This window comes from Orcinus orca, chromosome 5, assembly GCF_937001465.1.
Source record: "Orcinus orca chromosome 5, mOrcOrc1.1, whole genome shotgun sequence".
Taxonomy (NCBI): domain Eukaryota; kingdom Metazoa; phylum Chordata; class Mammalia; order Artiodactyla; family Delphinidae; genus Orcinus; species Orcinus orca.
Genome location: NC_064563.1, coordinates 50,836,231 through 50,850,768, shown reverse-complemented (window position 1 = coordinate 50,850,768; position 14,538 = coordinate 50,836,231). Strand labels below are relative to the sequence as shown.

Genomic DNA, 14,538 nt, shown 5'->3' with positions numbered 1-14,538 from the left:
TGCCATGGATCAGAATAAAGAAAAAAGAATCAAAAGAAATAAAGACAGCCTGAGGGACCTCTGGGACAACATTAAATGCAACAACATTTGCATTATAGGGGTCCCAGAAGGAGAAGAGAGAGAGAAAGGACCTGAGAAAATATTTGAAGAGTTTATAGTCAAAACTTCCCTAACATAGGAAATGAAATAGTCACCCAACTCCCGGAAGCACAGAGAGTCCCAGGCAGGATAAACCCAAGGAGAAACACATTGAGACACATAGTAATCAAATTGACAAAAATTAAAGGCAAAGAAAAATTATTAAAAGCAACAAGGGAAAAACAACAAATAACTTAAAAGGGAACTCCCATAAGGTTAACAGCTGATATCTCAGCAGAAACTCTACAAGCCAGAAGGGAGTGGCACTATATATTTAAAATGATGAAAGGGAAGAAACTACAACCAAGGATACTCTACCCGGCAAGGATCTCATTCACATTCAATGGAGAAATCAAAAGCTTTATAGACAAGCAAAAGCTAAGAGAATTCAGCACCATCAAACCAGCTGTACAACAAATGCCAAAGGAATTTCTCTAAGTGGGAAACACAAGAGAAGAAAAGGACCTACAAAAACAAACCCAAAACAATTAAGAAAATGGCAATAGGAACATACATATCGATAATTACCTTAAATGTGAATGGATTAAATGCTCCAACCATAAGACACAGGCTCGCTGAATGGATACAAAAAGAAGACCTATATATATACTATCTACAAGAGACCCACAAGTGGGTTTTTTTTAGACTACATATATATAGTTGGTCTTATTTTTGATCTGCTCTGACAATTTGACTTGATTTGTACATTTTGACCTTTGACATTTTAAGTGATTATTGATACAGTTGGATTAATATTGATAGAGTTGGATTAATATCTACCATATTTGTTACTGTTTTCTGTTGGTTGCCCTTATTCTTTGCTCCTATTTTTGTCTTTTACATTTTTTTTTTGGCCTCTTGTGGTTTTAATTGAGTATTTTAAATGATTCTGTTTCCTTTCCTTTCTTAGCATTATCAGTCACATATATATATTTTTAAAACTTTCTTTAGATTGCCCTGGTGTTTTCAATATACATTTATAACTAATCCAAGTCTACTTTCAAATAACACTATATTGTTTCACAGGTAGTGTTATTACCTTATACTAATAAAATAATCTAATTCCTCCCTTTTGTCCCTTGTATCATTGCTGTCATTCATTTCCCTTAAGTACATAATTTAATTATATACATAATTACACATTATGTATATATATAATACATATTAAATATATAATTTAATACATTGTTGCCATTATTGGTTTGAGCAAACTGTTACCTATTAAGTCAATTAAGGTTAAAACAAAAGTTTTTTTAATCTTCACTTATTCCTATTCAATATTCTTCCTTTCTTTTTGTAGATCCAATTTTCTGACCTATATTAATTTTCTTTTCTCTGAAGAACGTCTATTTTGAAGTCAGGTCTACTGGCAACAAATTCCCTCAATTTTTCTTTTTCTGAGAATGTCTTTATTTCTCCTTTATTTTTAGTTGTTTTTGCAGGATACACAATTCTGGGTTGGTGACTTTTTGCTGTCAGCACTTTAATTTCACTCCAATCCCTTCTTGCTTGCATGTTTTCTGAGAAGTCAGGTGTAATTCTTATCTTTGTTCCTTTGTAGGTAAGGTAGGTATCTTTTTCCACTGGCTTCTTTCAAGATCTTTTGCTTATCCTTGATTTTCTGTAGTTTGAATATGATATACCTAGGTGTAGTTTTTTTACATGTATCCTTCCTGGTGTTATGTGAGCTTCCTGAATCTGTGGTTTGATGTCTAATACTAATTAGGGGAAGTTCTCAGTCATTATTGTTTCAAGTATTTCTTCTCTTCCTTTCTTTCTTCTCCTTCTGGTATTCTCATTATGTGAATGTTACACCTTGTTTAGTTTTCCCACAGTTCTTGGATACTGTATTTTTTTTTTCAGTCTCTGCACGCATTGCTTTTCAGTTTCTGAGGTTTCTGATTTATCCTCAAGCTCAGAGATGCTTTCCCCAGCCATATCCAGTCTACTAGTAAGCCCATCAAAGGCATGCTTCATTTCTGTTGCAATATTTTTGATCTAGCTCTAGCATTTCTTCTTGATTCTTCTTAAGGATTTCCATTTCTCTGCTTATGTTACCCAACCCATCTGTTCTTACAAGCTGTCTATTTTACCCATTAGACCCCTTAGCTTATTAACATTAGTTGTCTTGAATTCCAGATCCGATCATTCTAACATCTCTGCCATGTCTGAGTCTGATGCTTGCTCTATTTCTTCAAACTATGTTATTTTGCCTTTTAGTATGTTTTGTAAATTTTCTTGATAGTCGGACATGTTGTGCTGGGCCAAAGGGACTGACGTAAAAAGGCCTTTCGAGATGTGGTGGCCAGGTGGTGGGGGTGGGAGTATTCTGTAGTTCTGTGATTAGGTCGCAGTCTTTTAGTGAGCCTGTGCCTCTGGACTGTGCACTTCACCTATGCTTCTCAGTTGTCTTCCACCCTTCGGTGAAACAAGAAGGCTAGAACTAGCTAGAATTTTGTCTTTTCTTTTCCCATATCAGTTAGGCTCTGATGAAACCCCAGCAAGTTAGGCTCTGTTATACATTTTCTCCCGAGGGCAGACCTTGTTAAGAAGAACAGAGCTGTCTGACGTATTTTGAAGCTGTTCCCTTCCCTCTGACCCTGCCAGAGCATGAGGGGATTTTTCTCTAATATTTATAGGGAGAACCTGGTCCATAACCTCAAAATAAAACTCATAAACTTGTGGAGGCTCCCCTATCACCAGCTCCCAGAATTTTTAACTCTCAGACTTATCCGCTTTGAGCCTCAAGTGATTCATAAGTTACAGTTCAGGTTTTCCTCTCTTGGCTCTGTTTCCTGGGGAGCTTTCAGTTCATGAGTTTCTGCTCTGGTAGGTTGTGATTTTCTCGATCTGCCTGTTGGTCTCTCCAGTTTGGAGGGCAGTGATCTGCCCTGTGACCTCACCTCTCTTACTGATCTAAGAGGAGTTGTTGATCTTTTAGTTTTTCCGGGTTTTTACTCACTGTTAGGATGGAGTGACAACTTCCAAGCTTGCAGCGCCAGGACATGCAAGTCCAATGCAGTCTCAACTATTTTTTGAAGTAGTTTTTCTTAGCAATTCTTTAGAAGGAGGGACATGGTGAAGTTTTAGAGTCAGAGTTCCTAATGCTTTCCATTGAGCAAGTAATTGAATTTCTCTAAGCAATGTTTTCTTATGTGTAAAATAAGAATTATAATACCTCCTGTGTAGATTTTCTGTGAAAGACAAAGAATATTGTGTATAAAGATACACAGAACAAAGTGGGAGTAAAAGCTAAATAAAATTACCCCAAAAAAGGGAAGTGATACCTTTCTGACTTCATACCCTAATCCCTGTGGGTGCCTACTGATTGGGGGAGTGTTCTGAGCACCTGTATAATGATCACAGGCGGTCACAGCCCGTGGTCCTTCCCGTTATTCATACTGCCTAAGCCTTGCTGGCCTCCTTTCTAGTCCTTGAACATACCAAGGACACTCTGTCTCAGGGCTTTTGTGTTGCTGTTTCCTTTTCCTGGGACTCTCTTCACCCAGGTATCTGCATGGCTCCCTCCCTGACCTCTGTGTCTTTCTTCAAATAATCCCTCAGGGAAAGCTTCCCAGAGCCCCCAGCTTTTCACCCACTCTCAGTGATCTCTACCCCCTTCTTGGTTATATTTTTCTCTATAACGCTTATCACCGCTAAACATCGTGTGTGTGTGTATTTGTGTGTGTGTGTGTGTGCGCATGCTTTTTTTCTCATTTAGTTGCATCCCTCCCCTCTTCCCTCACTAAATATAAGGGCAGGAATATTTTACTGTTGGATCCCCAATGCCTAGATCCTGTGCCTTGCATACGGTAGGGGTTTGACAAACTAAAGGAATGAGTCTGAAAGATCCAATTACAAATTAATCTACAAAGAAGTGATATTCTGACAAATCAGATTTATAAATAGAGAATGGCTGCCTTAAAATATTTGAATTCTTTGTCTGTACCAATACTCTGAGATATTATCATTCTCCTCGCTTCACTACTTACTGGTAAGTAACCTCTAGAGATTCGATGCGAAATAGAAATAAAGGAGACAACCTGCTTTATATTATGGGACCACAAACAGCACTGACTTAAAAAAATAAAATTATAAACAGCAATTAAGTCAAATGTCCTGATCCCTTGGTAGCCAGCAATATTTGCTGCTGCAATTTTTGGTTTTTCTTGCTTAAACCTAGAATTTGAGATGCATATAAAAGAGAACAGAAGTGCTTATTGTTGTTGGAATAGCAAAAAGACAATTAGGGGACATGGATAGAGCCTCACATATCTTAGAATTGTCTGATTGGCTGTGACAGCTTCAGATGAGAGAGACAAAAAGGACCCATATGTTCCTAAACGGTTATTAACTCAGATACATAAGGTGGAGCGCGCCTCCATCAGAACGATTTGCTCACAGGGTCCGTTTGCACTGAAGTGTAGTTATTAGGAAAGTGCCGCTTCTGCTCTGCAGATGCCAAGGCCCTGTCCTCAAAGGTTAAGGTCTCATCTGATAAGAAGCAGCCAAGAGGAAACTGAAAACCTAAAGGGACTTGGTATCATCAAAATGTGGCATATAAATATGATGCCAATACTTATTCCTGGAGTTTATTGCAGATGAAAACAGCTTGCTAAAAACACGGTCCTCACGGTCCTGTAGTCAAACCACTTCATCTGCCAAGTGATGGGAAACGCCCTCCTCTCTCACTTGACTTTGAACATCTTTTCACCTGCCTTATTATTCTTGTATTCTGATATTGTCATAGTTTGAGCAGATTCTGGTTAATACCAGGTGTGTGCTTGTGACATAATCGGTCCTTGCATTTCAACATGTTGTCTTCCTGAAGACTGCGCCTTAAGGTAGATTGCCATAAAATGAAATCTGACTGGCTGTACACTGTTGTCATTATTGATTCCGATTTCGTGAGAAATTGTGAAATGAGTAAAGTGCTGAAAAATGATGAACAGTATATTGGGGTTTAGCCAGGTAAGGCTGAGGAGGGAGAGTGCAAAATAGCAAAAAGCAAAGGTTACTAATTCTTGATCGAATGTCTACATTAGATAAAAGTGGTGAGTGGATGATGAAATGCTTTGTAATGTGCATGATGCCAGTCTTAAACAAGTAAGCAAGTCTTTCTTTGAATATTGTTTACTTTATTTTGCCTTTTTTGTTTCTATCAGGGAATACCCATCTTTTAGTACTGAAATGCCTAGCATATAATAGATGCTCAATAAACACTTTTTGAATTGAAATCATAAAATCCCCTAACCTTTTCTTCAAAGATGACTATCAAAATTTTTACTCATGCTTGGAATATTATGTTTTCATGGCTTTATCTTTAATGAATACAATCCAAATTCTTAAATAGTTATGTGAGAAAATTCCAAGTGTGATATAATTTTAAATTTCAACGTACATCTTAAAAGCTGGTTTCTGAAATGTAGCTGTCTACATTCACTCTCATGGTTGGAAGAAAACAAGACATTAAATGTTTTTCTTAAATTGATTCGGATATGAAAAAGGATATGAGTCCAAATAAAAGGTCAGATGATTAAGCTTAAATAGAATAGTAACACTAGCTAACTTTTATGACATTTATTGTATGCCATGAACTGTGCTAAATGCTTTACAAATATTAGCTTACTTCAACCTCTTAAAAATGGTTTAAGGTAGTGACAGTGATTCTCTCTGGTTTATAGGTGAGGAAACTGAAGCTTAGAGAGATTAAGTAATGCATCCAAGGTCAGACACTGACATTTAAACTCAGGCATGCTGGCTTGAGCCAGTGCTTAACCACCGTGCATATTGCACAAACCAAAACAAATAGAAACACAGTTACATGGAATGATAATTAAAGTGTTAGGTCACATTATTATGAAGATCCAGGTCTTTTGTTCTAGAAATTGCACTGTAGCTTAATAACGGTAATTAAACTTTGAAGCTACTTTTGATTTCACAGAGAGAAAATGTGTAGCATAGACATAGTTTTACATCATTTAAGAAATTGTCTGATTAAGAGTTGTAATATCAGGGGAAAAAAGGTCTGTGAGAGCTCCCACATTCACGATCAGTTCTTTGCTGAGGCATAAAGATTGCTAAACGGTGACCCTTTCATTCAATCCCTCCTCTTCTTTTTTACCTCTGGGACTACTGTCTCAGGTGAGCATCTCCACTTGGACTGATACAGCAGCCTCTAAATGGTCTTCTCACAACCTGTTCGTTTTCCACACTGCTGCCAGAGGTACCTTCACAAAACAACCAACAAAAATACAATCTCTCTCTCCTCCTTATTAAGAACAAAGAGATTGCTCCTAATTTTATTTTGAGTCATACATGCCACTGATAACCAATGAAAGCCATGAACCCTTTCCCAGTTTAAAAAAAAAAAACAATACACACTACCCATTATTCTCTGGCATTGCTCATTAGGGATTTCAAATATCTGTCGTCAGTTTGCTTCTTCCCCTGATATTCCACCATTTATCTCATCGTCTGTACTCTGGCTCCATTACACTTCTTACTGTTTCTCATGCTTGGAATAGCCTCCAAGTTCTGTCTTCTCATCACTCTTAATTATCTGGGGTAGGATGCTGAAATAGAGGAAGGCCTTATGATGTGTCTGTCATAGAAGGCCCAGGATTCAAACCTCGTTATATAAGCTTGGGAATGGTACTTAACTGATTAGAATCTCAAGTTCATCACTGGTAGAGAGAGGGTGATAACATAATTTTACAGAGTTTCTTTCAAGATCAAATGCGGTAGTGGGTGTAAAGGGCTTGGCACTCAATACATACATGTTCCTATCTTCAACCCCTGATCGATCCTCCTCACATTTTATCCCCATTCCCCACGCCAATGAATGGATTTGTGGTTTTACTCTCTATGCCCCCAGATCACCCAGGAGTGATACCTCTAAACTTGTAGGATTGTTGGGCATTGATTTACTTCTTGTCTGTTTCTCCCTCTAGCCCAGTAGTACCTGACCCGGTTGCATACTTAAATAACCTGCAGAGCTCTTTAAAAATTCCACTGCCTGATCCAATCAAGTCTGAGTCTCTGGTCTGGTACACAACTGTGATTTTTAAAGTGATTCTAGTGTAGAAGCCTAGACTATAGACCCCTTGAGAGCAGGGATGCATCAGTGAAGCCCCACTGCCCCCATGGAGCTGGCACCCAGTGGACGTTCAGTGAATGCCTGTAGAGTGAATGAATGAGTGAATGAATGAGTGAATACGTGTATGACAGCCAGTTATCCAGGCCTTCCGAACATATATTTGATAAACTTTAACCCATTTAATTATGAAAATGTGACATTTTAACATATTCTTAATACATTTATATTTATACATTGGTAATCAATACCTAAGTGGGTAAAGATGCACTTTAAATTTTCTTAAAATCTAGATATTGCTTCAGGTAACTTTCTATCTACACATTTTTATGTTCAGTGTTTTTTTTGTTTTTTCTTTCATGCCTTTGCGTCTGAAAGTCATATGGGCAAGGTAGTTTTAACCTATAAATCTCTTAAAGGATGCCTAAATACCTAGAGCTGAAATTAGCAGTCTACTTGACACTATTAAATTTCTTACTATGGAACTATTATATATAATCCTATCCCTTCTTGCATTTGTTTGGTTGCCTTCCTCTTGGAGTGTATATGCAGATTTATATTTAACCTTCCTGTGTTCTTTGTTTTTAGTGACCCATCAAAAATTGTGTTAGTTGTAAAAATATACACAGTACCTTGAGGAAAAAAAGGGACTAATGGCATTAGAAGCAGTAACTCTAGCAACTTGCTGAAATGAACTTTTCCCCATAATGGCTGGTATTGCTTTATTTTCTGAATGCTAAATGGAAGCTAATATATAATAAAAGGTTTCTTTTCATATAGTAAATAGTGTCGGAACATCATGACTGATAAAATCAAGTTTCTCATCTAAATGTGAAAGATTTATAAGTTTATTTCAGTAGGATTCGATTTCAGGATGGCCTCTAGACACTAAGCTGGGTAAGGAAAGAAGATTCCTATCTTCTCTGATAAAGAGAATCATGACTTCATTACCTCAGTTCTGGCCTAGAAATTGAAATGTTATCAGCTTAATAAAAAGAAAGCAAATACATTACGAGATTGTCACTGTTGGGGGAATCTCACTGGTGGAAATGCACAGGCTGGATATTTTATTTAAATAAAAACGGTGGATTCTGGAACTATATTTAATTTCTCTACAGTGTTATTTTCTTGTAGGTAATCAGTTCTGATGCGGGGTCGACGGTTTCCTTCTGGATGATAGACACTGGGCAGAAAATCAAACAGTTTACTGGTTGCCATGGCAACGCAGAAATCAGCACAATGGCCCTCGATGCAAATGAGACACGGCTTTTGACTGGCAGCACAGATGGGACTGTAAAGGTGCGAACACAGTGACGCTTTTCTATCCAGATATGAGGGGGCTAAAATATTGTGTGAGGAGACACAGCTTTGGCTATATTTGTGTTGGTATTTTTGGCCTTTCAAGAAGAGAGATGAGAAGATAAGAAGAGCTAAATAACCCAAACCATCTAATAACAAAGCTGTTAGGAAAATAAACCTCTGAGGAAAAATGAATAAATGGTTTTTCTGAATAAATTATTTAGAATCAAAACACAACTTGGCTTACTTATTTCAGAAAGTCATAGAGGACCACTCTGGGGAATAAGAAGCCTGAATAATTTTCATGTGCTTCAGCTAATGTCTCTAGTTTTCATTTTTCTTGCTGTTTTTTTTTTTCTTTTGGTATATAAAATGAGAAATCAGGGCAAGTAAGTAAACTTTAAAAATTGCATAGATGCAAATTTTTTGGAAAATGAATATTTAGAAGTTACCCATTTTGTAATCTGCATTTTTATGTGAAGGTAATAAGACAGTAAAGAAGGAAAGTAGGAAGAACAATCATAATTTTATTTATTGTCCATCCTAAACTAACACTATTTCATCCTCTCAGTTTTTAAATTTTGTAACTATTATTAATTTCTTCTGGGAGGAAAGTGGTATTTTACTTTGCAAAGGTGATCAAAATTTCAGGCAAAACTACATACTTACAATCTGAAATCATGCTTACCAGTGAATCTTCTCTGTTCTTCTCAGCTTCAAGAGAGATGACAGTGTTGGATGAGAGATGACTTGTGACAGTCTGAGGCAACAGAAGGCAGTTTCTTGAATAAGCTTTGAATGGTTCTCAAATTTCTGTCCTAACTGGGGTCAGAAGGCTGTTAATTAGATGTACCTTCTGTGTTAGGTTGTAAGATGCATTCAGGTAGGCTGCATGGGAGGGTAGTGGAAAGCTACCTAGATATGTAGGTAGAACATTATGGAAGTTGGGGGCAAGTGTTCCGGGAGATTCCAGGCTGCAAAGGTCAGTGTGAAGCATGTTGCAGTGAGAATCTCTAGAAATCAGCAGAACGTGGCCTCTGGGAAGGGTAATGGCATGAGGTATGGACTGGGAGAATGTGTTTAAGTAAAGTAATCTAGTTCATGGGAGAACTGGTAAAATGTGGGAAGGTAATGGGATAATCCCAATCCTAATAAGTCAAGGTAGAATAAAACAAGAATAACTGGAACTGGAGTATTAGACAGTGGCTTAGGCAAAAGGAACAAGTGAGAATCCCACTTACCAGTCCTTGGATACAAGGCTGAAGTGAAAAATGAAGGGAATGGATTAGATTATTTTTATCCCTATCTTGGGAATAACTGGTCATAGAGTCTAGCGTAGGGCAGACTTGTAGATGGTTGCAAAAATGATCCCAGCTAAGGGTCACAGCTTGATAGGATCTGGAGACAGTCAGGTCTTTACAATACTTTTTTGTGGGTATTATTTTAGGTGGACTTGGTAAGAGCCATATTTAGAGGAGAAAAAAGTGATGTGGGTGAAGAGCATGTATACCCCTCAATGTCTCAGCTCAAGCCTTGACATGTTAGAAGTTAATGTGAATTTAGTATTACAGTCGCAGCTTTTGCAGGTACATTTATCTTTATCACAATAGCACAACAGAATTCTGAACCTTGACAATTTCAGCGTAGGTATGTCGGATGCATAAATCAAGGTTGAGCTGCGCTGGCCATATTCTGTGAAGAAACAAGAATGAATGATATTTTCCAATCTCATTTATAATTTAGAATCTAAAACCCAGTACCTATGCAATCAAAGACTTAAAAGTATTGCCCTATTTATCACGGTTTTGAAGTGTCTGTTTTTAAATTAATTGTTTTGAATAATGTATGCACACAATAAGATTTTAAACATAAAAGGGATATACAGTGAAGAGAAAGTCTCTTTCTTACCCCTGTTCCCAGCTCCTCCATTGTGGCTACCAGTGGTACTAGTTTCCTGTACATCTTTCTAGACCATGAGCACCATTTTTTTCTCAGTGGCAGAGTCCACTGTCCATGCTGCTCTGCATTTTCCTGTATTGGACATTGATTCATATGAATGCAAACAACAGCAATAATGATGTTAGTTAAATTTTATCGCATGGTTACTATGAGCCAGGCACTGTGCTAAGCACTTTACACACACACACCTCTACATGGTTGGTACTATTATTATACCAGAGGAGGAAACTGAAGCCCAAGGAGATAAAGCAACTTGCTTTAAGTTTCCATAGCTGGTCGACTCTGGGCAAAGCTTGGACACTTGGAGGTGACTCATTCTTCTAAATAGTTACATTATATGCTACTGTAGATATTCCATATTCTGATGTTCAGTCTCTTGTTAGTGAGCAATTAAGTTGATTTAAATCTTTAGCTTTTGTAAACAAAGCATCCAGAATATCCTTCAAAATATGTCATTTCATACATATGAGTGTCTCTGTGTGATGATTTTCTAGAAGTTGAATTTTTGAGGCAAAGTGTATATGTGTTTTAATCTTGATAGAAGGTGCCAACTTGCTCTTTGATGATGAACCAATAATGTTTCATAGCAGGGCTTAGTTTTAACTGCTGGTGACCTAATGACCTTCTCTCTTAAAGTATACCCATCAGGTCTACGTCCTCAGCCACTGCCTGAGGAGGTAAACTGGAATTGCTTGTGCTTCTGTGGGCTCGGGTCTGGCACGCACTGTCAACAGGAGGTTTTATTGGCAGAAGATAGGAAACCTAGGACGTGATGACTGTATTTCAGGCTCTGTATTAGATGTTTAAAATTCCAAGCATGCCTGAAGAGTAAAGGTCCTGTGTCATAAATGAGGAAACTAAAATTTAGAAAGACACTTTGAGAAAGAACCAGGATTTTGACAGACTCCAAAATGTGGCTTTTCATGATTTTGTATTGTCTCCCCCTAAAAAATATACACTTATTTATAGCCTTTGAATCAACAATATTAGAATAGACTGATAAGGTTACAAAATGAGTAATAAATATAATAGCTAAATTCAAATGGTGAGAGGATTTTCTTTAATTATTTTGTATCTCAAGTGAATCACCCCTAGTCCAGGATGTAAACAAAACCGTGTAAAATAATCCTATTACACTCTGTTAATGTACTCATTGAAGAAGACGTTTTCTTTTCTTGTCTCAAAGCTGATTTTACTATTTCTGTTGAAGGTCTGGGACCTCAATGGCTATCGTCACCACACACTAAATGTTGGGCAAGAGGGAGCTGTGGATATTTCACACATCCTGGTTCTTAAGAAGAAAATCCTGGTTACAGGCTGGGACAGGTATGATGTGCTTCATGCAAAACTGTAGGAAGGTAAAAGGAGAAAGTTTTATTTAAATCAAAATCTAAAGGAAAAAAGAACATAGAAATCCTGACTGATTCTGCGTCTTTAACTCGCTGGTGACCTAGGTGAGTGAAATTCTATTTGGAATTGACTGAATGCTTGTGAATAAAATATTCTATGATCACGTAGTTTGAGTGGCTTTGAGAAGTGTTTCATTGCTTTCTCCTGGCTTTGGGAATCTTCTTCTTTAACCATTCCAGATAGAAACATAATACCACTTCCTGGGGATTAAATCCAAAAGTTTCCCAAATTTTATAGTCAATAAATTCTTAATGTATAAATTGCATTCCTTCAACTGTAAAAGGAACTCATTCCTTCTTCTCTTGTTACTTAGTTTAAATGACAGCACAAGAGGGGAACAGCCTGCTGAAATCTATGTTAGCACCTCCTTCATATCAGTGCAGAGAAGGGCCTTTCACAGCCCACTTACTGTTCTCAAGGAGCAATTTTTCCATTCATTATAAGGAAAATTACTTTTCTTTCCTCTTTTCCTGAGAGAACTAAGGGATCATAAATGGCCTTTTCTATGGCATTGTATAAGCACTAGGAAAATTAAAGTGTGATGTGTTTTGAAAATATACTGTCCATAAATTCAACAGTTCACAAAATATTGCTCTAATAGGTAATTTGCACAAGATTATTCACTATAGAAATATGATCTTAATGGTTTGAAGTAGGACTAAATCAGATTTTATACCTAGAAAACCAGCAGTATTTATTTGGGGATTTTTATCAGTCATAGGGAAGGCTTTTGCCTAATGTAAATGTAAACACAGACTAGAAAATATAGTGACCCACACACACAGCTTAGTTTTCAGGGGTGGTTTGACTATAAGTAAAGAAAGTATAGTTCATTCATTATAGTACTTAATAGGATGTATATTCTATGTGCTATTAAGAACTAATTTAATCATCCCCACCTTTGAAAGACACAGCTTCTTCACATCCCTGGGAGCAATCATGATCCGTCAATGACTCAACCACTCCAGCAGACTACGGCCTAATGATCTCTATAATTAGCCTATGGCAATGAATAAGTGAAGTTCTCTAATATCATGGCAGGGGAGATGTGTAATATACAGCTGAGCCACTTTAAATTTTGAACGTAACAGAAAAGAACTTTAAAACTTAATCAATGTTAGTCAAAACTATGGAGACACACCATTTTCTTAGTTAATTTTTTATACATTCATGGCTAGAAATAGCATCAAATGTGAGTTTTTTTAATTGGTTACAGGGGGACATTTTTAAAGATTAGATATACAGAGTCATTCAAAAGTGGTTTAAAAGAACACCCAATGATTTGATCTGTATTGGTGTGTTTTGCTGAAAGCCTTACTTTCGGTTTCAAGGTTAGTAGGATTCGCTGGCAAAATAACCGCTCTACACTCAAACAAGAATTTAGAGAGAGTTTATTGAATTAACAGAGATTACAGTATACTAATTAAGAAAAGAATAGTATAACTAACTAAGAAAGAATGGTAAAGACAGGTTTACACATCACCGAATTGGGGAAGCAGCTACATCCAGATCCAAGCAGCGCTGGGAAGTCCCTTGAACAGCAATCTGGAGTCCCGTTTGGGAAGGTCCCAGGCGGTGTGTCCACTCCATTGCTGAGACTTCAGTTTGCCACTCAAAGGAGCCCAGCTTTTAGCACCAGGCCACAGGCTGATAACGATCAACCTACGTGGAAGTTTGCAGCTCTGGTTGTTGTCATAAATGCCTTGGTCTTAACTCTTAAGTCTGAGAATGTCCTTGAGCCCCGGGGGCTGGCCAGACCCTCAAGGTGCAAGAAGTCCCATGACTTACCCCCTGTTTTATCTAATGGTTTACAATGTATGCTGGTGCCACCCCTGCTGGCCTGGGTGTAGCTCAGCAGTTTGGCATGCAGCCAGCTTTAGCGTCATTGTCTGGTCAGAGAGAGACCTAGTGCCACCTCTGAAGCCTGAACAAGACTACTTTACTAGCTTCCCCAACATGGTGGGTGGTCACTTTCTATAATCTTGGGGAGGAATTTTTGGGAGGATTGAAATGAGTGGAGGAAAACTTACCACTCCTCTCATTTTCCTCCATCTTTTCCATCTTCCACAAGGTTGTCAGGACTTGGATCCCTGTGGTTGGAATTGAAAGTTGAATGAATGCATTCTCAATTATACTGTTTTACTTTCATGTTGATGAATTTAAAAATTATATTTCCTAAGTAGAAGGTCTTACATTAGGATGGATTTTGCAGGATCTTCGCAGGGTCTTTTTTTAACCAAGAGGCATTTAGCAAAAGAGGCAAGAGAACAGGTCGGTTTTTTGGTTCTGGCTTGGGGAGGATGGTCCATTAAGCCAACTCCGTAATAGTTTAGTGATTTGAGAAGAAATAAGTGGAAGATTGACCGTCAGCTTATTAAGCTTTCTTTAAAACCCAGAGGAGGCTGTTAAGTTATACTGTAACTTTAACTTTAGGCTCTATTTAAATAAAGAAATTGATCTGATAATTCTGCCCAAGATGGAATAGAAATTACATTTATTGAGTTAGGTGCATAAATATGCCATCCAATTTATTTTATTCATAGTGCTTTGTAGCATTACCCACTTTACGTACACTATCTAACTTAATCCTTAGCTTCCTCTCGGAAGGTAGGCAATATTTTATAGATATCTCAAAT

At 37.5% G+C, this 14,538-nt stretch overlaps 1 protein-coding gene across 1 annotated transcript in view; it reads left to right on the top strand.

Moving 5' to 3' along the window:
* Positions 1-14,538, top strand: part of WDR49 (WD repeat domain 49) — a 104,497-nt gene that overhangs the window by 76,304 nt on the left and 13,655 nt on the right. The window contains 2 exon segments of the mRNA XM_049710517.1: positions 8,369-8,533; positions 11,703-11,818. Coding sequence (XP_049566474.1) covers positions 8,369-8,533; positions 11,703-11,818 — 281 coding nt within the window.